This window comes from Anthonomus grandis, chromosome 6, assembly GCF_022605725.1.
Source record: "Anthonomus grandis grandis chromosome 6, icAntGran1.3, whole genome shotgun sequence".
Taxonomy (NCBI): domain Eukaryota; kingdom Metazoa; phylum Arthropoda; class Insecta; order Coleoptera; family Curculionidae; genus Anthonomus; species Anthonomus grandis.
In genome coordinates this window covers 19,487,532-19,511,980 of record NC_065551.1, presented here as the reverse complement: position 1 = coordinate 19,511,980, position 24,449 = coordinate 19,487,532, and the positions used below count along the sequence as shown (strand labels likewise).

The 24,449-nt window shown below is 32.3% G+C and overlaps 1 protein-coding gene across 2 annotated transcripts; it reads left to right on the top strand.

The window, feature by feature from the left end:
* The first annotated feature begins 3,458 nt into the window (after nucleotides 1-3,458).
* LOC126737705 (sphingomyelin phosphodiesterase-like) lies at nucleotides 3,459-24,449 on the top strand. Of its 2 annotated transcripts, none has more exons than XM_050442704.1 (14): nucleotides 3,459-3,801; nucleotides 11,762-11,898; nucleotides 11,952-12,069; nucleotides 12,132-12,302; nucleotides 12,359-12,486; nucleotides 22,549-22,700; nucleotides 22,759-22,837; nucleotides 22,892-23,064; nucleotides 23,120-23,314; nucleotides 23,363-23,463; nucleotides 23,514-23,666; nucleotides 23,892-24,001; nucleotides 24,055-24,242; nucleotides 24,300-24,449. In XM_050442704.1, exons 1-14 carry the CDS (start codon nucleotides 3,741-3,743, stop codon nucleotides 24,433-24,435), a joined length of 1,902 nt encoding a protein of 633 aa, XP_050298661.1. In that variant the 5' UTR covers nucleotides 3,459-3,740; the 3' UTR covers nucleotides 24,436-24,449. The 2 variants fall into 2 exon arrangements, with proteins under 2 accessions (XP_050298661.1, XP_050298660.1); XM_050442703.1 differs by having other exon boundaries at nucleotides 3,460-3,801; nucleotides 23,514-23,738.

Here is a 24,449-nt window from a genome sequence, read left to right as displayed (position 1 = left end):
AATTGTAATACTTGACAATTTGCAAATATTAAAAATATTTAAAAGCTTATTCTTTACTTCTAAGTATGTGCAGCGAAATAATATTTTGTAGTTTATGTTAGGAGACGGTCAACCATCACTATCAAAAATCTGTTATTTTATAAAGCTCAGGTTCTACTTATTAATGCGGTGCGGACGCGCAATCAAAAAATTATCAAAGAATCACCCAATAAAAGGGTGATAGGGTCTCCCTATTTGTTTTATGATATGTGGATTCATATTTACCGGATAATAAATAATTATGTACAATTTTTTCTAGGTTATGCTCATGAATTCTAAAATTTCTGGACGTTCAACGCTTATGCTGAGCTCTGTATACAGCGAGACGAAAATTGGGGCACAGGAACGTTTCTCCATTACTCACTTTGTTGCACTCTCTGTCTCTATCGCACGTTCATTTCTCTGTCGCACTCATGTAACCCAGTATTATACAAAAACGCTTTCCCAAGATTATGTTGTTCTTATTCTTTATTTATTTATTCATTCTTTATCCATTAAAATAATACATCTTCAACCAAATATATATTATACATAATGGAGCATAGCTCTGTGTCAGCATAAGGGTATCTAATTACTTTATATCTATATTTTATATATCTATATCTGTTTATATCTATTTTTTACAATGTAACAAATTTTAATAACCTATTTTTTTTTTACAAAATGTATCACATTGATAATTATAATACAATAGTTATACTATAATACTATTAATAAATATGTTTATATTAAATACAATATTATTAACGATCAGCCAATTGTTGAATTTATTTTTTATTTTTTTATAAGGAGCAATTTTTAGTTCATTTTGTCATATATTAAAAATCTGTGGCACTGTATCTAAAAGACTTCTATGACATTTTGTAAGTATGCTATTTTGTTTTTGTGAGCGAACTAAATGATGCGCATTTCCTATGGCGCAAGTGAGCGCAGCTGGTGTACAAGATGGTAAAGTTGAAAGGAAAAACTTACCTTTTTCAATAAATTAGATACCCCTGATTTTTTTCTGAAAATTGGTACGCAGTTTCTATGCATCCATCGCATATTTCCTATACACTATTTAAATTTATTTATTCGCCATTGGCGTTCGTGCGTGATTTGAACTTAATTTAAAAGAAAAGGATACGCTACTAGTTTTTCTCGTAATGAAAAATATTTTTGAATTCTTTATTTCTTTTAAGGCATATCTGGTCTTTAGGTAATTTGTCGCCCGATGCACGGTTTTCGCATAAACATAAAAACCATTATTGTGAACAGCCGTAATGCCTACATCTGATTATCTGAATCAAGTATTACTTTTATAACTCTATTTTCATAATTTTTTTAAAAAGTTTTTTCCGGTAAAACAGTTAAATACATGTATCAAATTTATCGAAAAAAGTAAGTTTTTTTCTTTCAGCTTTACCTCCTTGTAGTGTAAAATCTTAGAGGTTTAGGACATATAATCATAGAAATTTTTTTGCTTAAGGTCGTCCAAAGAACACGATGAATTTTATTGCAATATTAAATAAACACCCTGTTTATAGTCATAAATATATAACAATAATAAACTGTATCATTTAACATACACCTAGATTAAAAAGTCTTACATTACCTTGATTTTATACAATGAAATTCTTTAGGATCCGCACTTAAAGAAGGCCACTCTCAAAGATTCGTGGCTGCTAGCGAGTTGGGGTTGTTTCATATATTTGTTGCTCGATAAAAAGGTTAACAATTTTGTGTTGTTCTATTTTAAGTTCGATTATTAAATTAAAAGAACTCGTCTATTATCTCAAAGAGACTAACGTAAGTAGAGACAAATTAAAAATACTATATATGAAGCACAAAGCAGGTCATGTCGTGAGAGATACTACTAGTTTATAAGGTCTGATGATGCTTTATTTTAAGCGAAACATGTAACCTTCGGGACATAAAAATATTTTGAGACCGAGACTTAGTGTTTTCATTTTCTCTCGATTATTAAAGACAGTTACATTTTACGAGTTTACGTGAAAAGATGCCTCGACAAGTCATAAGTTGGGTTGACCGTGAAAGAATAGTAGCTTTACTTGAAGTCACAGTGGGGTTTAGCAAATTGATCACGCGCTTGGTTTTGTTATCTCTAGAATAATTCTCTTCATGATAGACAGAAAGATGGTGTTGAAGAGTGTAACTAATCAACAACAAAGCCGTTATTTTTACTTAGCCATCCGAAGAAACTCAACTATGGTAATACCAGCACTTCAAAGACATGCGCGATGCTTTGGGAGTTCAAGTATTGATCTCTACATTGCGTAGGCGAATACTGGCAACAGATTTAAGGGGTCGTTGACTATAAGGAGTATTCTGACTATTAAATACAACCTGAGCAGAAAGTTTATCGACTGTGCTTTTGTCTGACGAAACAAGATGTGTGACGAAACAACTGCATAATAGTTATCGGATACGTATATGGAGAGCCAATAAGAGCTGTCCAGCTTCCTTTTTCACACTCCCTTCTACACATCATCCTTTGCAGGAAGTGCTATATTCTGGGCTAGTGTCATATCTAAGGGTGGAACAGTATTAATTTATACTCAAGGCACGATCACTAGGGACAGATATATGAGGGAGATTCTAAATCCTTACGTCAGACTATAACGAGGACCTGTTGGTGAGGCTTTCGTTTTTATGGATGTTAATGCCTGAGATGCTCATGAGTATCTGGAATCGGAAGGCATCAATCGTTTAGACTAATACGCACTAGCTACACGCTTGGGCCTTGCTTTCTAAGGAAGTTGCAGCACGCAGGTACCCACTTCTATGCAAGACTATAAATAGACTATACTAAAGCTTGTTAATGCTGCTAGGGAAGAATGGCGCAATATTTTTCAACAGCAATCTCATAGACAGGATGAACAGGCGTATTTACGATAGAGGTGGCAAAACACGGTATTAAAAATGCTTCCAGTACCTTTGTTAAGTCTGAAATTGTTAATTATATAGTACTAACGTTTTTTTGTAAGAATTTTAGTTGTTTTCTTAATTAAAACTAATCAATTAATGAGTTTCTAATCGAATTATTTCGAAAATTTAGGATGATGCAAACATCAACTTACAAATAAAAGTGTATTCTAAGAATTACTGTCGTAATTATCTTAATTACCATTTAAACTGTAGCTGTCAAAAACCTGTCTTAAGTAATTACATTTATTTTTATTTGAAATTGATTAAGTAGGGGGGCTTACGTCGTCATATAATTTCTAGTATATATCGTCCACATACTGTCATCACATAAAACAACTTTACACCAAATCATCTTATTTTTATTATATTATCTTAAAAACTAGCAGAAAAAATTATATTATTTGACACCAAAGCATATATACATTTTTCTTTATCATTATGTAAATTAAAAACTTTTGCGCGTATATTTTGAAAAATAGAAATAATTAGTAACAGTTTATTTAGCTATATTATCCCATCGCCGTCTAAATTAATGAAGTCATCAAAACCCCAATGTTTATATTTTACCTAAAATTATTCGTATAAAATCATTCGCGCTCGCGGTGTCGATATATCAAGGTACACCGATGGGTACCACCGGACAGCCTTGAGTTTTGTACTGATGTTAAATATACGTTATACCATCAAAGTTATCTCTTCAATTAGCCTTAAGACGGTCATTTAATAACAATCCCAAGTTCTTTAATTTTCGTTCCAAACTTTTTTTTTAAGCCATGTTCGTCCTGCAAAGTTTTTATAAGATTTTAGTGGTTCTTGCGGTGGTGAAAGTATATGGTAAGATTTTTTTGCAATAAAATATTTACATAATCTTAAGATAATTAAATTAATTAAATATGACCTAATTTAATATTTTTGTATGAAAATAGGCCCGTTTATACTAGTTGATACATCCTTTATCTGCTGGTTTTCAATATGAGTTTCTGAATAAATCTGATAAAAAAATCATTTATGAAATCTAATAAATATTGTACTAATTTTTATAGTTAAAATAATAGCGTTATTATATAAATGATGTGGTCACAATCTAAGGAAAAACTAAATTCGCAACTGTAAAATTTGGAACAACCTTAGAGAACGAAGATATACAAATCTACTCCAACGCTGATTTTACCTTCCCCCCCATGTCCTAGTTATTGGTACTTAATAAATTAGTTTTATTATCGTTATTAATCCATTATACAAAATAACAAAATAAATATTCTATATCTTGAAATGCCGTAGATATAGATGGAATTCTTCCTATATACGCGTAACCCATCTTAATATCTGAGTACTGCAATAAATTTCTATTTTTATAATTCCAGAACAATAAAAGATTACTTGCGTCGCATGCATGCAAATTGTTACAACTATCTATATAGTATGTAGTAATAACATTATCAACAATATGTTAAAAATTTAATGTAAGGAATAAAAAAATTGATTAGACTTGGGCAATTTTCGCAGACGTTTATTTATAAACGTTATTGTTATTGAATTAAATCAATTTTTTTTATAATTCTTTTGTTAAAAATACACTCTGATCATACTAAAGATTTTATTACTATTGTCCATAATATATGAGTCTGAAATAAAGAAAAATTGAAATTTTTTTTTTGTTTTACTTTTATGCCACAGTGTAAGCGCAAGTAATTTTTAATGCTTAAACTTTGGTGTAGTTTTTCATCAAAACATGCGTTATTTATTGGTCATCTGAGATTCCCATTTTGGAAGTTCTTACAGTACTTCAACAAAGTAAACGTTTCGTGTGCAATGACGTACAACGAAATAATTGGATCCCAGTTTTTTTATGAAAATATTAGTCAGCATATTAATTTGGAAATTCTAAATACATTTTTTTCTGATAATTTATGTAATTTGCATTTATTAATAGACGGATATCATATTTGAAAAATGATGGACTAACAAATACATTAGTAAGCATTTAAAATGATCTTAGAGAGCTTTAAGGAACAGAAAATAGTATAGGCAGGTATAGGCGATTTTATCAAAGCGTTTGATACTATTAATCACGGCCTGCTTTTGGCCAAGTTTCGTTCGTATTTTCATAAAGTGCTAGATTTATCTAAGAGTTTTTTTTGTTATCGCTGTGTTATAGCTAAAATGCAAAAATCTGCATTTAAAGTATTAAAAAGGGACATTTCTCAAGAATCTGTTTTCTCGCTGTTATGTATCGATGAATCTCAACTTATCTTCCCGGTAAGCAAACATCATCAGAGAAGCGAATGAAAAATAACTTCCGATATAGAACGTATTTTTTCCTATCCAAAAGATAATAATTTTGATTTAAGCACCTGAAAATCAATTATCATTAAATTACGAGATAAAAAGCGAAAGAAGATGCTAACTTCGTTAGCGAAACACGTGTCGAGAGTAAAAATAAAGAGTTTTGGTTAGTGGTAAAACTGTCTCGTAATTTGAGCGTCACACCAGAGCTTCCAACCATAGGACTAAATGTCATTAAGGAAAAATTAGAGAATACCTTGACGAGCTATTTGGCGTTCCAAATAATAATAATAATTCTGACATATCGTTTGAGCCTTACATAAAGAACAAATTGTCGTTAGCCTATATCTTAGACTTCAAAATATATTTGAATAAAAAAATGTATCACATCTAAACTAAAGAAAAATATTCTCTATCGAACATACTTGTTTGATGTTTATAGCAATTCATTTTCCCACTTAACAAAAAAAATCTATTAAAAAATGCAAAATAATTGGATGAGATTTGCCTTTAGTAATTCTCTAAAGAAATATCATTACTCCTCATCTTAATCAACAAAAAACATTAAATATATTCAGTATTAAATTATTAAATATGTTTCAGAGATGCTAACTATACATGTATAATTTCATTGTATTTAGAAAATCATCTAGAATTTATTTAGGCTTTCACCATATGGGGAGTATTTAATGTCTTATTATTCCGCGATATAGGACTGCAGCGTTTTAATGATCGTTCGTCTATGTTGCTATAAAAATGTAGCATGATCAACAATGAAACACCCAAAATTTATCTATTAATCGGATGTTTGCATAATTATTGTCCTTTTCTCCCTGTTGTCTTGTGCTGTTTTATAAATTTAAGTAAAATTTTTTTTAAGGCAAGATTTTTTTTATATAGGTTAAGGTAAAAGTTTTTCACAATATAAGGGCATGGCTAAATTGTCTGTTTCGCGAGCCCTGGACTGACCAAATCCTTGGCCGTCAAGGAGTCTCACCATAATACACTTTTACCCAGAAAGTATATGTTAATTATTTCAAAGCTAACTTATAGATTTCTGGTATATGATTAAGGATTAGAAAACGCTTATAAAGGATCCATGAAAAGAGTTCAACGATACGAGGAGGTTGACCTTTGATTTGTTTTTTGTTCTTGCTAAAAACCTGTTTTTTTTTTAATTTAGTACATTAAATTCCTTTAAGAAAATGTTTATTCTTGATTTGAGTTCTAATAAATTATTTTAATTATGAATCGAGCAGGGGTTTTTATTTATAGTATAATGATATTTCCACATTAAAATTAATAAAATTATAAATTAATTTTAATAAATAAAAACAAAAATCGTATCAGTAACTTTTCATAGAATCATCGCACACAAAGGTAGGCGCCGCGTATTGACGAGAGAGCCTTTGACCACCGCAAAGTATGTGATCCATTGTCTTCATGGTTGCATGCCCTAGATAATAGATTCCTGCTAAGTTTCATTTTAAAAATCTGGCTGCTTAATTGACAGTGACCAATAAGGGTGCTTGCTTGATGACAATTTGCGAATTTGTCCGGATAGCTGAGAAGCTGTTTTAACAAATTGCTGCCCTGAGTATCATCTCACCGCTGTTTAAAAAGCATGTGAGAGTATCATTTTAAGTTAGTCAAGATCAGATCCACGAAGTTGGTTTAAATGAAAAGTGGCGGCTCTCTTGGCAAGGGAATCAGCAGTTCGATTTCTCCTGTTGTGATTATGCCCCTTGATCCAGCTGACTCCCACCCTGTTTTTGGAAGAAGCTTCCACGAGGGTGTGATGGAGGATGCGAGGCCTTGACAGCGCTAGAGAGGAGCTAGCGCTCTGAAATCTGTGTTTGTAATTGGAGGTTTTTGTAGAATACACCGTAGCCTGAAGTGACGATCTTTTATTATCCTTCGGTCTAAATCATCTCTGAAAACCGAAAGCAGAACTATCATATCATTACGATCATTTATGATCCTCTTACGTCTGATGAAATGAAATGAAAAATCATGTCTGAATATAAAAAAATATATTGATTCTATTTTATTTTACTTCCCTATTATAATATCGAAATAATCCTGAAATCAGAATATTCTTACGTAAGTCATTACACATGAGAAATGTGATTATGGTTCTACTCTGTTTTAGGTTAGTTAATTTCTGTATTAGGGCTTAAATCATTTTGAAATATAGTTTTTCTTATGCAAAGGGGCTTACTAGTTACGAAAAGCATAATTTGATTGCGATAATTTATCATAATAAGACCTCAGACGGGTATTTAGATCTGATAATAGGAAAATATGGAGTTTTGAAATGTAACTCGGGCATTGAACTGGGGCATTTTTCTTAACTATTTTTTAATATTCAATGGGCCTATACAGTGATGACAGAAAAGGGTTCATATCCCATCAAGATTCTCGGCATATTTTTATTTTACGATATGATTATTAAAAAAATATTGTTAAAATATTAGAGGCTAATACTTGCTTTAGACCAGAAAGTTCTTAGAGTTCTACTTCATAGTTTCTTCAAAATATACAGGGTGAATGTATAATGATTCAGAAAACCGCAAAAACTCATTTACTAAGACTTTTTGAAGCCTTTAAAAATGTAAAAAATGTTTGCTTAATAAATTGGTAATGCTGTTTCTAGCGATTGTCAATTTGATAGTTGGCGGTATATTTGTGTTCAATGAGGTTTGCCCTTAGAACATTGAAAGCCTAGAATTAGTATTGTCGTGGAACTATGGGCAGTTTATTTCCTTGCAACATCTCTGACGCAACGATGCCAAATGCTTATATAGGAATGATAAAAAAACACTTTATAATATCATACAAATTTATCACTTATTTTTGACAGGCACAAATCAACACTAGTGTTCCCCTTTAATAAAATACGAAGAATTTTTTAAATAAAATATGGTATAAACTCTATAAAGAAGTCAACAATTAAATTTAAATTAATGAAGATAACGTATATTAGAGAAAAGTGCAACAATATCGCAACGCCGCTGGATTGCATTGTTGAGTGTATCAACATAAGGAATATTTACCAGTGACGTCCTCAAAAAATATTTACGTGATAAATATTTATTAATAATGGATTATGCTTTAAATATAAACAATATTACCATTTATGAATCTTTTATGCATTTTACATATCTATCTAATAAAATGTCATTTTATATTAATTCAATATTTTATAATTATTATAGATTTAAGTTTTTACTTAGGTTCATTTCTATGATCCCCTATTTTTACTTTTATGATGACGGTTCTCCCTTGATATGATGTTATGACAATATCGGTATTTACTTGTAAAAGATCGGCTTTAATCGCCTTATTCTATGGTGCGGCATAAACGGCAAGTTTTTACCATAGTTCTAGTACCAGTTTAGTTATCTAGTACCAGTTTACAAAAACACTAAAATGAGACTTTTTTCTTTTTTAACAAAAAACTAAACAAAAAACAGAGAACTTCATAAATGTCGAGTGTAAACACAAAGCCATTTGACAAGATGAAACTTCGATGATTTTTTTTTTGTAAACAAAACACTCCCTTTCCCTTGAGCACATGCTGAACTCAAAGAAAATTGTTGTTTACTAATTCTACTTTTTTAATGTTCTAAGGTTTTGTGCCACATATTATGCCACTTCAGAACAATGCTTACAAATTGTACAAATTTATTTTGAAAATCATGTTTCAGTTCACCAAACTTACCATGCACTACGTCCATTTTATAGTGGACATAATCGTTCATCCGAGCAAGTTAATTGAAAAACCATGGATATCGTTTTCGTACCTCGCACACTGTACTTAATAATAGGTACCCTCAAAGACGTCATACAGTGCGCACAGAAGAAGCCATTGCTGCTGTCATCGTGTTGAAGATGACCTAAATGAATTAGAGCTGTGCCAATCTACTCTATGGAAAATTTTGCAAAAAGACCTTGGCATGCGAGCTTACAAGATCCATGTTGTGCAAGAATTGAAACCGCATATGCATCATATCATTTGTGGGTCGAAAACAATATTCAGCTGGATGCAAAATTGCCGAATTTGGAGCGGGGAACACCAGCCTTTATTGAGACGCCTTTACATCCACAAAAAGTCACTGTTTGGTGCGGTTTATAGTCAGGTGGAATTATTGACGCATTTTGTGTTAAATATGATACCGGCCAGAATGTTAACGTCAATGAAGAACGTTATGCTTTCAACAGGATGGTGCAGCATGCACACAGCGCATGACACTATCAATTTATCGCGGGAAACATTTGATGATCACATAATTTCAGGCAATGGACCTGTGAACTAGCCTCCACGTTTGTGTGACCTCATATCTATGGATTACTTTCTTTAGGGATATGCAAAGTCACAGGTCTTCGCAGATAAACCACAGACGTTGCATCATTCGGAAGCCAATATTCGCCGTGGTATTGCCGAGATACGGACCCAGTTGTTCAAAAAAGTGACTGAAAATTGGAGTTCTCGATTATGCCACATTCGAGCGAGCCGTGGCGCCCATATATCCGACATCATTTTTAAGCACTAATGGTATAACAATATCTGTCAAATAGGACCAATGTCCTGTCAGTAAACTTAATTTTATTTAATTTTGTATATTTTTCAAAAAAAAACACTTCGTCGAAAAAATCGACCACTCACTTTAGATTTCTTTAAGCATAATAATGACAATTTTGCTGGTTTACCTAAAAAGACAAATCTGTGCGATAGATATTTGCAAAAACCACATGAAAAAATTTTGGCTTACCTTTAAAATATCATTATTTATCATTAATAGTACTGGCTTCGCTTGAAAAAACACCCAATCTAAAAATATATTTGACCATAATCAACCAAATTCATCACATAGTTTCTTAAAATTCTGCTGGGCTGGTTTTATTTTAAAGGCTCTTTTTCTTGCTGACTTTTTGAATTTTTAAAACATTTTTGTGAGATACATCGTAGTTCCGAGCTACTTGTCTTGCTGGTGTGATAGGTGATATTTCATAACACCGATGATTGTTTTTGTCTAGGAATACCTCTATAAGTCCATACGTTCTGAATTGCTCCTCTACTTTACTCACAATACTTTGACTCACTAGGCGCAAAGGGACAAATCAGGATGATTTTCTTGAAATGGCGCTACAGTTTCAATTTAAGTCCGCATCCGGTTTCCAAACTCAATTATCTTTAGAATTTCGATTTTTAATTTTTTTTAAGTACAGCATTTAGGTTCCTATTCAGGAGGTTATTAAATACTAACGAATGAATATATTGGATACTTTACCAATGAGCACTTTTCTAGTAATACCTAGCCATTCTTTAAATCTATTTAGCTCTCAAAAACCTATTTAGTTTATCTGTGCGTGTTTTTTAATCAAAATTGCATCATGCCTTCGCATGTACATGATTTTGGGGCAATTAGATCCTTTTATAGCAATTAACCACCTTCTCAAGATAAAAAAAATATGCATTTAACGTCGGGATATTTTGGTTCTAATTGTTTAATATCTAAACAGTTTTTTAATAAAAAATCAAGGATTAATATTTCAAAAAGAACGAAAGTTTTCCAACAAGGTGCCACAAGTGGCATCTTTCTATTTAAAAAAATTATGTAGGTTTTTAAGAAGGTTAGGTTTCACCCTTTTAAAGGGATTAAAACATTTTTAAGGGCGGCATATAATCTTAGTAGACTTATTTTTGCGTTTTTTTTTTAAATATTTTTTTTAAAAGCGCAATGAATTTATTCCAGTTAGAGTTCCCACCCTGTATATTATTTTAATATGTCCTTTCCATAATACGTTATAAATAAAATTTTCAATTCAATATAATACTATAAATGCCAATTATGTTAATATTTGCAATAAAAATGATTTGTTCTATAGTATTCTATTGTATCTATTAAAACAAATTTATTATTAACTTTCACATATTTATTAAGTTATTTGGTATGAGTGAAATGGTTTATTACTCATTAAGAAGTTGAACCTTTTCACATCCATAGAATATTCCTCATGACTGCTGTAGTACTAATCATTTAGCTTAGGACGAGAAACTACAATATCTGAATTTAAGAAAAATATCTAAACATTCTCATATTTCTCTATTTCTACCTCATTTAACTATTAACTAACATATAGTTTAGTCTAGTTACATTCCAATGAGATATTATATTACAATCTTTGGATCTTAAACAATTTTCTTCCTATTTACCCACATCATCTTGAAAGTTTTTCATAATAAAAATCTAATGTTTCGAACACAATATAGCAATAAAGTATATAACCATTCATTAAAGGTATGTAATTGATATGTACATGCTTTTTCTATAAACCACCTAATTACACTTTCCTCCTGTTCCACTGATTCCCATTGTTCCGTGACCATCCACTCGTGTAATTCGACTTTGTTCCATTATCTTGTAACAAATATGTTCAATATGTACCTTTCCCATCAAATAATTTTACAACAAAAAAATTCTTTTGATATTTGTATTTTTAGAGCAAGTTCCTTTAAGCCCAAAAGAACAATTTAATAATTTTAAAGACGACTGGGAATACAAGCGAGAGCCTCATAAGCTACCGATGTTAAATAAATCATCAAACCTCTTTCTCGAGCCATTTTACTCATTTGTTAAAGTAAGTTTTTAAATCTTGCTATTTTTTTTACGTTCTAGTAAGTGATATTTTAGGATTTAAAAGTTCAAGGACTAGATAATGATACTCATAAGTATATGCCTTTAACCAGAGAAGCTAGGATATCTGGTGATATTATTAGAACAAAAGTGTCCTGTGTAATGTGCAACTTTGGTAATTTAACTATCTGTTAACCCCTGTATATAAGATTGTAAATAATTTTCGCGCAATTTTAGGTGTAAGACTGCTATATGATGAAGTCAAACAGGGAACACCAGACCAAGACATTAAAGCCAAATTCCTCTCTATTTGTGTTACTTTTCAAATAGCTACTGAGGAAGTGTGCTCTGGCGTGTTTGATACTTATGGACCTGAAGTTAAAGCCGTATTAAAAGTTATTCAAATAGGTACAAAATGCTTTATATGGCAATGATTAACAAAAAGTATAAAATGTATATTTAAGGCCCTTCTGAGGTATGCAAGTTGATGCTGGGCGAGACATGTCTTGGTGAGGACGTGCATAGTCATGAATGGTCATTGGATCTCCCACCTCAAAAAAGGTCGATCGCATCTCGACCCTCACTACCGGAAGTAAGTGCAATTTTCCACTGTAAACATAACTTTTCCATTTGTGGCTTTTAAGAAATGTTGAATAAACATTATTCGAGCGAACACAAAATACATACAAATATAAGAGAAGGTCAATGGGATTATTATGCAAAATTATCAGTAGCGTCGGATCTGTTGAAATTTAATTGTTATGTATACATTTCAATTTGCTGTTTTGCGGAAACATCGGTATGGGCATTATTATTAAATAATACAAAACGTGAAACAGGAAAATGATTTTGTATATGTAATATGGAACTCACGTAAAGGTCAATGATGAGACTGATGCCGTAAGTTAAAGTGAAAATGCTCATATCTTATAAAGTGTATATGAAATGAATTAATAGAATCTTTAGGACTATCTAAGAACTATGAATTAAATGGTCATCTTGAAGATCAATGCCTTGAAGACTACTTCATAAAATGGCCGATATTTGTATAATGACATCTTGAACTAAATTTAAATTAGAAATTTTTTTTATTCCATAAGAATAGATCCAATAATATTTAAGATTTTTGGCTTTAAGAAGAGGTATCTTAAATTAACATACATTTTACTATTGTACTAATATTAATGTTGCCAAGCATTCGTAAGTTATTTTACAATACTCGATCCCATGTTACTAAACTGAAAATTTCTGTAATCATCCAAGATTTTCTTTCCCTTTTTGTACATTTTCTTACCTTGCAAATTTCATCTTCTTCTTCCGGGCCCTTTCTTACCCAATCCCTTTCTTTGTATTATGGTTTCCAGTACGGAGTACCGATCTTTATTTCTCAGAAAATTATTAGCTCGAGTTTAGTAGCCCTTCTGCGTTTGTAATGTGAGCTCTTCATGATATTCTGAGCATTCTCCTAAACAGCTACATCTCAAATGCTTTAGGTTTTCTGTGAGTGTCTAGGGTTCTACGCCATATATCTTGAGTGTCTTTTACTTTCGTTGAAAGAAATATGTTGTGACTTTATATGTCACTGACATTTTATGAAATACCATCCTTGCTTTTTCTATAGGACATTTTATTTCTTATGTACTTTCCGATTGTTCAATTATGATGGTGTCACGGTAGCAATATTGTTAAACACGTTCAACTCGAATTCCGTCCACATATAGATGATCTCCATTTATATTTCTTTTGCTGTTAATCATTTGTTTCATTTTCTTTACATTGATATTAAGACCATATTGTTGAATGTTTACTGCATGACATTAATCTTTGCAGTGCTTCCAAGCTATTTGCTATCACCATGGTATCTTTGTGTGTCGTGTCTCCATATATATTATTTGCTTGGAATTAGTAAAATATTTATATCTCTTCCAGACACACAGAAAAACCAAAAAAAAACCTGTAAAATTTAAGAGAGGATCAGAGAAGTGTGCTAGTGTTATTTCTATCTGTTCGAGTTAGGTAAAATAGAAACCAATCTGATCACAGAAGAGCTTGGAAAAATGGTTTTTGTGACAAATGTCTGAGAGGATCAGAAATTAGAAAAGTGATTCTGTGAGCAACCATAAAAACTTTTTTATATATGAGCCGTTCAGCGGAAAAGTGGTCTAAGTCCCTTAAAGTAGAAATTTAGAAAATTGATATTTTGCATCTGGATGAATTAAAAAATCACAGTAACATATTCTTTACTTTTTTGTACATATTTATAATAACCCTGTACTAAAATTTCATATGGTAAACATTTTTACTGATTGCGCCCATTAATTATATTTTTGCCGCCCAATGTCATTCTTCCAGTAAGTTTTTTTCAAAAACATAGCGGAAAAGTGGTATAACTTGGAGAGTGATATCACTTTTCCTCGTAAAAGTTAACCAAATTTCACAAAACTGATGAACCAAAGAAAAATAATAGCTGTAGTATGTTTACTATGATATCTATTACTGATAAAAGTGTTCAAGAAATATAGAGCTTGAAGAGCAAAATACTACTACTACTTATCTTACTTACTAAGCTTGCAGTAAGGAGAGTAAGAACAAGTTATTAAACAAATTAATTTTCATCAGAATCGGACAATGAACCACTGTCAACAGCATCTTCTTTTGTCAGTAAGTCCAGGAAGAACTGATGCTGAATCGGAGGAATCCACTGAAGAAGTTCTATCATATCTTTTTTCTTAGCTACAGTAACTGATCTAGGAGTATCATACAGTGGTTGTAAGCTTGCAGAAGAAAAAGAAGTACGGGGTCTGATTTTTTAGATCCAAACTACTAAACTCCACTGTCATTATTCAATATTTCCTTATACAAGAGTTCGTAGGGAATGCTGTCAAACTGTAGCCACTGGACTTACAACCACTTGAAAGGCACTTTATTATTGTTTGTTTTTCTTTTCGTGACTGACTGCTCCAAATTCTTAGTCGAAAAAAAATTATTTTGTTGCATTTCGTACACCCGAAACTTGGATTTTTGGACCAGACACCATAAACTTGTGATCAATCTTACTAACGTTATTATTAGGACTCTGAACTATTGCTTTCCAAATCAGTGACAACTTTAGGTTTCTGTTTTGACCAGTGCATCCATCACTATAGGCAATGATATGGTCAATATTGGCACAGTGAAGTTCGATGTGTTTCATGAGGCATGACCCGATTTCCTGAGAACCCCTAGAGGCCACTGTTTCATCCCAGATGTACATAAATGCTTGGCCCGTTAAAGTGTGATGAATACCCAAGTTATAAACGTACATATTACGCTTATAGTATGCATTTGATGTAGAAAGTTTGGGGAAAGCTAACGCTTTCTGAAGATCGAAGGTCAAAACAACAGTAGAGTCCTTCCTAGGGCTATGGAACGACAGGTTGAATTCCTTATTAAATACGTCCCTATAGATATATTTTTTAATAATTTGCTCCTGAGGTAAACGTTTTTCATCGCAGTATTGTATATACAAATTATATAATTTTCGATTTGAGATCAGGGCTTAAGAATTTCCTGTTTGAGTTATGAGCCCTGGTATAGTGGCTTTAAAATCGCGGGAAAAGCCCAATATGTTCCCTCACAACATTAAGTGCTTCTTCAGATGTTTTGTGCACACATTCCTTTTTCCCACGAAGATCTTCTCCTGGTATATTACCCATTTCTTCCTTTTTTAGAAGTTTTTGAAGGCTCCCGTTTGAGATAACAAACGTATCCAATAAGTACTTTTTACAAACTACGATACTTTCTGTTTTATTATTTAAAATGTAGTTGTAAGTAACACACTTAGGCCCCTTTGATGTATCAGCCAGCTCATTAGGACGGCGTTGTTTCACGGGAACTCTTTGGACAAGTCCAGAAACATAAGCATTTTGTCGAGAAAAATCGCCCAAACTCCAAAAACGAGAAAACATGCCGTTTCTTTCCTCCTCGCTAAAGAAGTTATGGCAACGCTTTACACAGCCACACGTGCTGTTTTCAAAATTTTTTGCCTTTACCAGTAACATACTGCTTGCCGGTGTTCCTCAATATTTTTGCCTTGGTTTTCTTATGATCGTTATCACGTCGCACACGTTTTTTCCTCTTTTGTACACCATTTTCGTCACTATCTATACGGTTTTTAGGAATATCGTTTAAATCACTCATTTGTTCCGTAAACAAAACCACGTTTTTCAACAAACTAAAGAAATAATAAAACTTTGATGCTACCTAGTCAACCACCAAGTACACACTACGTACCATAACACTAAAAAAACCTGACTAAACAAGAAAAAGCGAGTTTAATAGGACCTGGCGGCGTATTTACATACTATACTACAGCACAGAGCTACATAAAACTCAGCGGCTCTGCACTGTATAATATGTAGTTGAGAAATGCGCTTATTTATTACTACATACTATACTACGCTACAGAGCATTAGAAAGAAAATGTTTTTATGTGATTTATTTGGTGCTGTAAAATTGGTAGTAACAGAGTGAATAAATGTGTAATTATTTATGTTATTAATATTATTATTATTATTATTATTATTATTATTATTATTATTATTATTATTATTATTATTATTGGTTTTTGTTTCATTTTTGTTGCTGCTTTTAATATACATGATGAGGCATGTTTAAATATTTAATGAATACAATGCTACTTTAAAATTTAAAAACAATGTTGTGAAGATGTGTTGTATTTTGGGTTTAAGAATTTCGATAGTGCTTTGTTTCTAAGTTAGGTTTTTTTATTTTTATGTATATGAGTACAAAGTATGTGTCTAAGTAAGTACATATAAATTATTAGATAATAAGGTGCTACCTATTTAGTTTAGATTTGAAATTTAAAGGGCCTAATGAATAAAAATAAAGCAATTACTTTTACTTAAAATATGAAAGCAAAACCTGACTTTGCGGATCAGAAATGGTAGAATTAGAAGCATATATTCAAGCATATATACAAGCATTATAGTCTTTTTATTTTACTCATCGACCTAATATTGTCTACCATAGATTGGACATGTTACCTATCTATAGACAATAATACCAAAGTTAAGGAGTTTATACGAACACCACTGTTAATCAGTAAGAAAAAGCTGCAAGAAATCATTCAATATTTTAATAGTTAGAGAAATAAAAGAGATGATACCTAGTACTCATAACAAAAAGATTAAATTCAATAGTACCGATCTTAAGTATATTTAGTAACCTTGGAGCCTAAATGTCTTCAAAAACATATAATTTATTGTCTTTAAAATTAAATTAAGGCTGCTTGTTTTTACCAAAATAATATAAAGCTATATTATAATAAATGCTTGTTGTATTTACTAAATGTATGTATAAACATATTGGTAGACTGAGACATTTTATTTTTATTTTACGTCAAGCTTAACCACTGAAGGAGTTTTTAATTTATATGATTTGCAGAATAATATATATCAACTTTTGCTATCTATTCTATATCTATTACTATTTTGTGGTTCAATGTGTGGCTACGTTAAATATTTTTACCAACATAAGGGCATTTTTTCGCTATTTCAGAAAAGTTTACCCCACTATATTATCCATAGAAACAGATTATTAATAAAAAATATAAATCTGTACATTCTGAAAACCTATATTTTAAAATTATACTAAATTTAGGAATGAACTAAAGAAATTACTTTTTACACGCGTACGTGTTTAAATGTTGTAATTACGTACCTTTAAAAGCCCACAAGCCACTATTAAAATTTCTTTTTTCAGTCGCATGATATTCATTAAATATTTAAACACTTTTTAACTTGTATATCGAAATAGCCAGCAAAAAAAACAAAATTCAATAATAATAAAAACATAAATAATTACACAATAAATGTGTTACTACCAATCTTACAGCACCAAACAAATCACATAAGAACATTTTTCTTTTTAATGCTCTGTAGCGTAGTATAGTATGTAGTGATAAGTAAGTACATTTCTCAACTACATATTATACTGCAGTGCAAAGCCGCCGAGTTCTATGGTGCTCTGTGCTGTAGTATAGTATGTAAATACGCGACCTGGCGCGACATCGGAACAGCGTGGTGCCTTGACTTATACCACTATTCCAGCGAACGAATCCATTATGTTGAGAGGAATAACGTTAGGAAGCTCTTATCTTAGCTAAGTTAAAATTTTGACTTTTGACAGTTTTCGACTAAATATATTAGACCAGTAGAAACATAATTAATAGTATAACTCAAAAATTAAAAAATACTGATATATACCACTTTTCCTCTGAGCGGCTCATATAGTAATAAATAAATAGATTTTAAATTGCCTGGAATTAGTTAAGCAGCATCTCACTCCCTCTCTCTTTTATTTAATATTAGCTAGTTGATAACATGAAACAAGATTTCTTAATGTAAATTTTTTAATTTTATAGAAAGAAAAAGAGAGCAAAAAAGATTTCAAATTAAACTAAAAATTATATAATATTTCTGTTAATTACAGGCATTTTAAAGAGAAACTAAGTCCAGGAAAGTCTGAAAGACTCCTGGAAATAATTAATAACCTTATATATTTCTGTAGGACATTTTATTTCTTATGTACTTTCCAATTGTTCAATTATGATGGTGTCACGGTAGCAATATTGTTAAACACGTTCAACTCGAATTCCGTCCACATATAGATGATCTCCATTTATATTTCTTTCGCTGTTAATCATTTGTTTCATTTTCTTTACATTGATATTAAGACCATATTGTTGAATGTTTACTGCATGCCATTAATCTTTGCAGTGCTTCCAAGCTATTTGCTATCACCATGGTATCTTTGTGTGTCGTGTCTCCATATATATTATTTGCTTGGAATTAGTAAAATATTTATATCTCTTCCAGACACACAGAAAAACCAAAAAAAATCCTGTAAAATTTAAGAGAGGATCAGAGAAGTGTGCTAGTGTTATTTCTATCTGTTCGAGTTAGGTAAAATAGAAACCGATCTGATCACAGAAGAGCTTGGAAAAATGGTTTTTGTGACAAATGTCTGAGAGGATCAGAAATCAGAAAAGTAATTCTGTGAGCAACCATAAAAACTCTTTTATATATGAGCCGTTCAGCGGAAAAGTGGTCTAAGTCCCTTAAAGTAAAAATTTAGAAAATTGATATTTTGCACCTGGATGAATTAAAAAATCACAGTAACATATTCTTTACTTTTTTGTACATATTTATAATAACCCTGTACTAAAATTTCATATGGTAAACATTTTTACTGATTGCGCCCATTAATTATATTTTTGCCGCCCAATGTCATTCTTCCAGTAAGTTTTTTTCAAAAACATAGCGGAAAAGTGGTATAACTTGGAGAGTGATATCACTTTTCCCCGTAAAAGTTAACCAAATTTCACAAAACTGATGAACCACAGAAAAATAATAGCTGTAGTATGTTTACTATGATATCTATTACTGATAAAAGTGTTCAAAAAATATAGAGCTTGAAGAGCAAAACATTACTACTACTTATCTTACTTACTAAACTTGCAGTAAGGAGAGTAAGAACAAGTTATTAAACAAATTAATTTTCATCAGAATCGGACAATGATCCACTGTCAACAGCATCTTCTTTTGTCAGTAAGTCCAGGAAGAACTGATGCTGAATCGGAGGAATCCGATTCTGTAAGGAATCCGTAACTGATCTAGGAGTATCATAAAGTGGTTGCAAGCTTGCAGAAGAAAAGGAAGTACGGGGTCTTCCCTTGGCTGATTTTTTTAGATCCAAACTACTAAACTCCACTGTCATTATTCAATATTTCCTTATACAAGAGTTCGTAGGGAATGCTGTCAAACTGTAGCCACTGGACTTACAACCACTTGAAAGGCACTTTATTATTGTTTGTTTTTCTTTTCGTGACTGACTGCTCCAAATTCTTAGTCGAAAAAAAATTATTTTGTTGCATTTCGTACACCCGAAACGGATTTTCTTGCATTGCGAATTACTCGAATCCAGTCATCTTTACTGTAGATTGAGGCCGGCTTGGCTGCCCTTTCGATGTACCCAAAATCTCCATCGTTAGGTAAATAGGAGTGACCAGATACCATAAACTTGTGATCAATCTTACTAACGTTATTATTAGGACTCTGAACTATCGCAAATCAGTGACAACTTTAGGTTTCTGTTTTGGCCAGTGCATCCATCACTATAGGCAATGATATGGTCAATATTGGCACAGTGAAGTTCGATGTGTTTCATGAGGCATGACCCGATTTCCTGAGAACCCCTAGAGGCCACTGTTTCATCCCAGATGTACATAAATGCTTGGCCAGTTAAAGTGTGATGAATACCCAAGTTATAAACGTACATATTACGCTTATAGTATGCATTTGATGTAAAAAGTTTGGGGAAAGCTAACGCTTTCTGAAGATCAAAGGTCAAAACAACAGTAGAGTCTAAGTCTCTTGACGTTTCTGTATCTTCTTTTAAGGCACTTCTTGCCCGTTCGGCTTTTCTCAGATGCAGCTGATGCTCAGTCTTTAGTTCGTTCTTCTGAGGTCCGTCGGGTAAAATGGATGTTTTAATTTTGTACTTGTCACACCTTGCATAAGTGTTCTTCCTAGGGCTATGGAACGACAGGTTGAATTCCTTATTGAATACGTCCCTATAGATATGTTTTTTAATAATTTGCTCCTGAGGTAAACCTTTTTCATCGCAGTATTGTATATACAAATTATATAATTTTCGAATGTTGAGATCAGGGCTTAAGAATTTCCTGTTTGGGTTATGAGCCCTGGTATAGTGACTTTAAAATCGCGGGAAAAGCCCAATATGTTCCCTCACAACATTAAGTGCTTCTTCAGATGTTTTGTGCACACATTCCTTTTCCCCAGGAAGATCTTCTCCTGGTATATTACCCATTTCTTCTTTTTTTAGAAGTTTTTGAAGTCTCCCGTTTGAGATAACAAACGTATCCGATAAGTACTTTTTACAAACTACGATACTTTCTGTTTTATTATTTAAAATGTAGTTGTAAGTAACACACTTAGGCCCCTTTGATGTATTAGCCAGCTTATTAGGACGGCGTTGTTTCACGGGAACTCTTTGGACAAGTCCAGAAACATAAGCATTTTGTCGAGAAAAATCGCCCAAACTCCAAAAACGAGAAAACATGCCGTTTCTTTCCTCCTCGCTAAAGAAGTTATGGCAACGCTTTACACAGCCACACGTGCTGTTTTCAAAACTCTTTGCAGGAATTATCGTGCCTTTACCAGTAACATACTGCTTGCCGGTGTTCCTCAATATTTTTGCCTTGGTTTTCTTATGATCGTTATCATGTCGCACACGTTTTTTCCTCTTTTGTACACCATTTTCGTCACTATCTATACGGTTTTCAGGAATATCGTTTAAATCACTCATTTGTTCCGTAAACAAAACCACGTTTTTCAACAAACTAAAGAAATAATAAAACTTTGATGCTATCTAGTCAACCACAAAGTACACACTACGTACCATAACACTAAAAAAACCTGTCTAAACAAGAAAAAGCGAGTTTAATAGGACCTGGCGCGACATCGGAACAGCGTGGTGCCTTGACTTATACCACTATTCCAGCGAACGAATCCATTATGTTGAGAGGAATAACGTTAGGAAGCTCTTATCTTAGCTAAGTTAAAATTTTGACTTTTGACAGTTTTCGACTAAATATATTAGACCAGTAGAAACATAATTAATAGTATAACTCAAAAATTAAAAAATACTGATATATACCACTTTTCCTCTGAGCGGCTCATATAGTAATAAATAAATAGATTTTAAATTGCCTGGAATTAGTTAAGCAGCATCTCACTCCCTCTCTCTTTTATTTAATATTAGCTAGTTGATAACATGAAACAAGATTTCTTAATGTAAATTTTTTAATTTTATAGAAAGAAAAAGAGAGCAAAAAAGATTTCCAATTAAACTAAAAATTATATATTTCTGTTAATTACAGGCATTTTAAAGAGAAACTAAGTCCAGGAAAGTCTGAAAGACTCCTGGAAATAATTAATAACCTTATATATTTCTGTAGGACATTTTATTTCTTATGTACTTTCCTATTGCTCAATTATGATGGTGTCACGGTAGCAATATTAAACTAGAATAATGGGTCGATCAATTACTCAAGATTGGTCAATAATTACTTATTTCTTCGAGGCAGTTGAGAGAGATAGAAAGATAGAAAACTAAGTCTAGAAGGAGATAAAAAACTTTTTTTTGTTTCCCTGGAAATTCAGAGAGAATAAAGAATAATAAAGGGTTAAAATGAATGACTCTATAAACTGTCTGGAATTAGTCAATAATATTATATATTTCGTCCAGCCAGTTAAGAAAGAGTTGGAGGGGATCATACGTAAACTATGTGACGCTTTAAAAAGGGGAGGGGGGAGGAAGGATTTGACCAAGCATTACAATGTTATGCATATTTATATTAGAAAATCTTGATTGAGAAACTGTTATTTCTAGTTCTATTTAAGTTTCTTCCGTAATTATTTTATAATATTCAAAAATTAAAGGGGATTATAGGGGACAACCAAGTGACACAATGTCCTTTCAATGTCACATTGTGTCACTTGGCGTTCAGAGAAATTAACTTCTTTAATGAAAATCAACGTTACCTAACACTTAAATTTCATTTTTTTAGGGTGGCTTACCAGTATTTAAAGTATTGCAGATCTCAGATACTCATTATGATTTAGATTACGCAGAGGGTTCTCCAGCCAACTGTAAAGAGCCACTTTGTTGCCGAGCTTACAGTACCCCAAGGCCTTTAGAAAAACCTTCATTAGCCGGAAAGTAAGGACAATTTATAAAGTTTTAAGAATAAGTTTAACCAGCTTTGAACATGTTTTAGGTGGGGTTCGTATGAAAAATGTGATGCACCCAAAGCTTTACTGGAGGATATGCTCGAGCACATCGCATTACAGCATCCTGTAATGGAAGTTTTATATAAATTAAGAATTATAATTTAATTAGGTCTATTTTAGAATATTGATTATATATTATGGACAGGCGATTTACCTCCGCACGATATATGGAACCAAACCAAAGATTTTAACTTGAAAACCATTAATGACACTATTGAGCTGGTGTCTTCTGCATTTCCAAACACTCCGATATTTCCAGCTATTGGTAACCATGAGTCTAGTCCAGCTGGAAAGTACGTTTTTCCCTTTCCTAACTTGTGCACGTCACGTTTATTTTTATTTTTACAGTTTTGCTCCTCCGTGGATGAAAGATCCTAATCATTCTACCTCTTGGCTCTACAATGAAATGGCGGAAAGTTGGAAAAGGTGGTTGCCAGATAGTGCTTCTGATACTGTCTACCATGGAGCTTTTTATTCTGTATTGCTTCGACCTGGATTTAGGTTGATATCTGTGAATACCAACTATTGCCACTCACTAAGCTGGTAAGTGAAAATTTCATGTTAAAAAGGTACTAAAGAAAATTTTTCTAGGTGGCTTTTTGTCAATAGTACCGATCCTGCCAGTGAGTTAAAATGGCTCATACACGAGTTGAGCCAAGCGGAAGAAAATGAAGAAAAAGTCCAGATTATAGGTAAGCATGTAAAATTTACTTAACCAATTTTTTGACCATTGGATTTTTAGGTCATATAGCACCTGGAAGCTCAGATTGCATGAAGGCATGGTCAAGCAACTTCTATGACATAATAAACCGATATAAGGACACAATAGTGGGACTGTTTTATGGACATAGTCACGCCGATGAATTTGAAGTATTTTATGAAACTGAGGAGTATAGTAAGAGAAACTCGTTTCAAAAACGCATAAGGTGGAGGCTGAATAAACATATTTCCGAACTGAAATTTACAGGTGATGGAACTTTAGTGGCTGATTTCATTATTAACTGTCTTTAGCATTGCTGCATAGTATAGATGTAGAATTAGTTCAGCGTATCATAATGGCTCAGTATCCTTTGGAATCTTTCTGTAATAACCAAAAACTAAGGAACTTTAAATATTTCAGGTGAAGCTATAGCAGTTGCTTATTTAGCACCATCTGTCACTAGCTACACTTTCAATAATCCAGCTTATCGCATTTATTACATTGATGGAGACTATGATGGAAGCACTAGGGTAAGTGCAATCTTGAAAGCTGTTTTGTAGTGATTCAAAATAGGCATTTCCAGGAGGTATTGGACCATGAAACCTGGACTTTCGATCTGGAAAAAGCCAATAGGCCTGGTAACAGACCAGAATGGTACAAATTGTATTCTGCTAAAGATACTTATCAGATGTCTAGTCTGAGGCCTGCAGAGTGGAATAAGTTGCTGGAGGCAATGGTAACTGATGAAGACTTATTCGGTATTTTTTACAGGTAAATCTTAAGCTTCTCGTGCGGAAACCATGCTCTAAAATGATATTTATTTTTTAGAAATTATTATAGAAACTCTATAGAGGCTCCAATCTGCGATAAGCAGTGCAAAGCACAAATAATATGTGATTTAAAGTCAGCCAAGTCGCAGAGTAGACATCAGCTTTGTCATGAGTTGGAGAAAGAAAATAAATAAAAAAATAATTTTAA

Bases quoted from the DNA above. Each gene is read 5' to 3' on its own strand.
- LOC126737705 (XM_050442703.1), top strand. From the start codon at position 3,741: ATGTTCGTCCTGCAAAGTTTTTATAAGATTTTAGTGGTTCTTGCGGTG. The intron at 3,802-11,761 runs GTAAGATTTTTT...TTGTATTTTTAG, and splicing joins TGCGGTGGTGAAAGTATATG to AGCAAGTTCCTTTAAGCCCA. The intron at 12,070-12,131 runs GTAATTTAACTA...GCGCAATTTTAG, and splicing joins CTGTGTAATGTGCAACTTTG to GTGTAAGACTGCTATATGAT.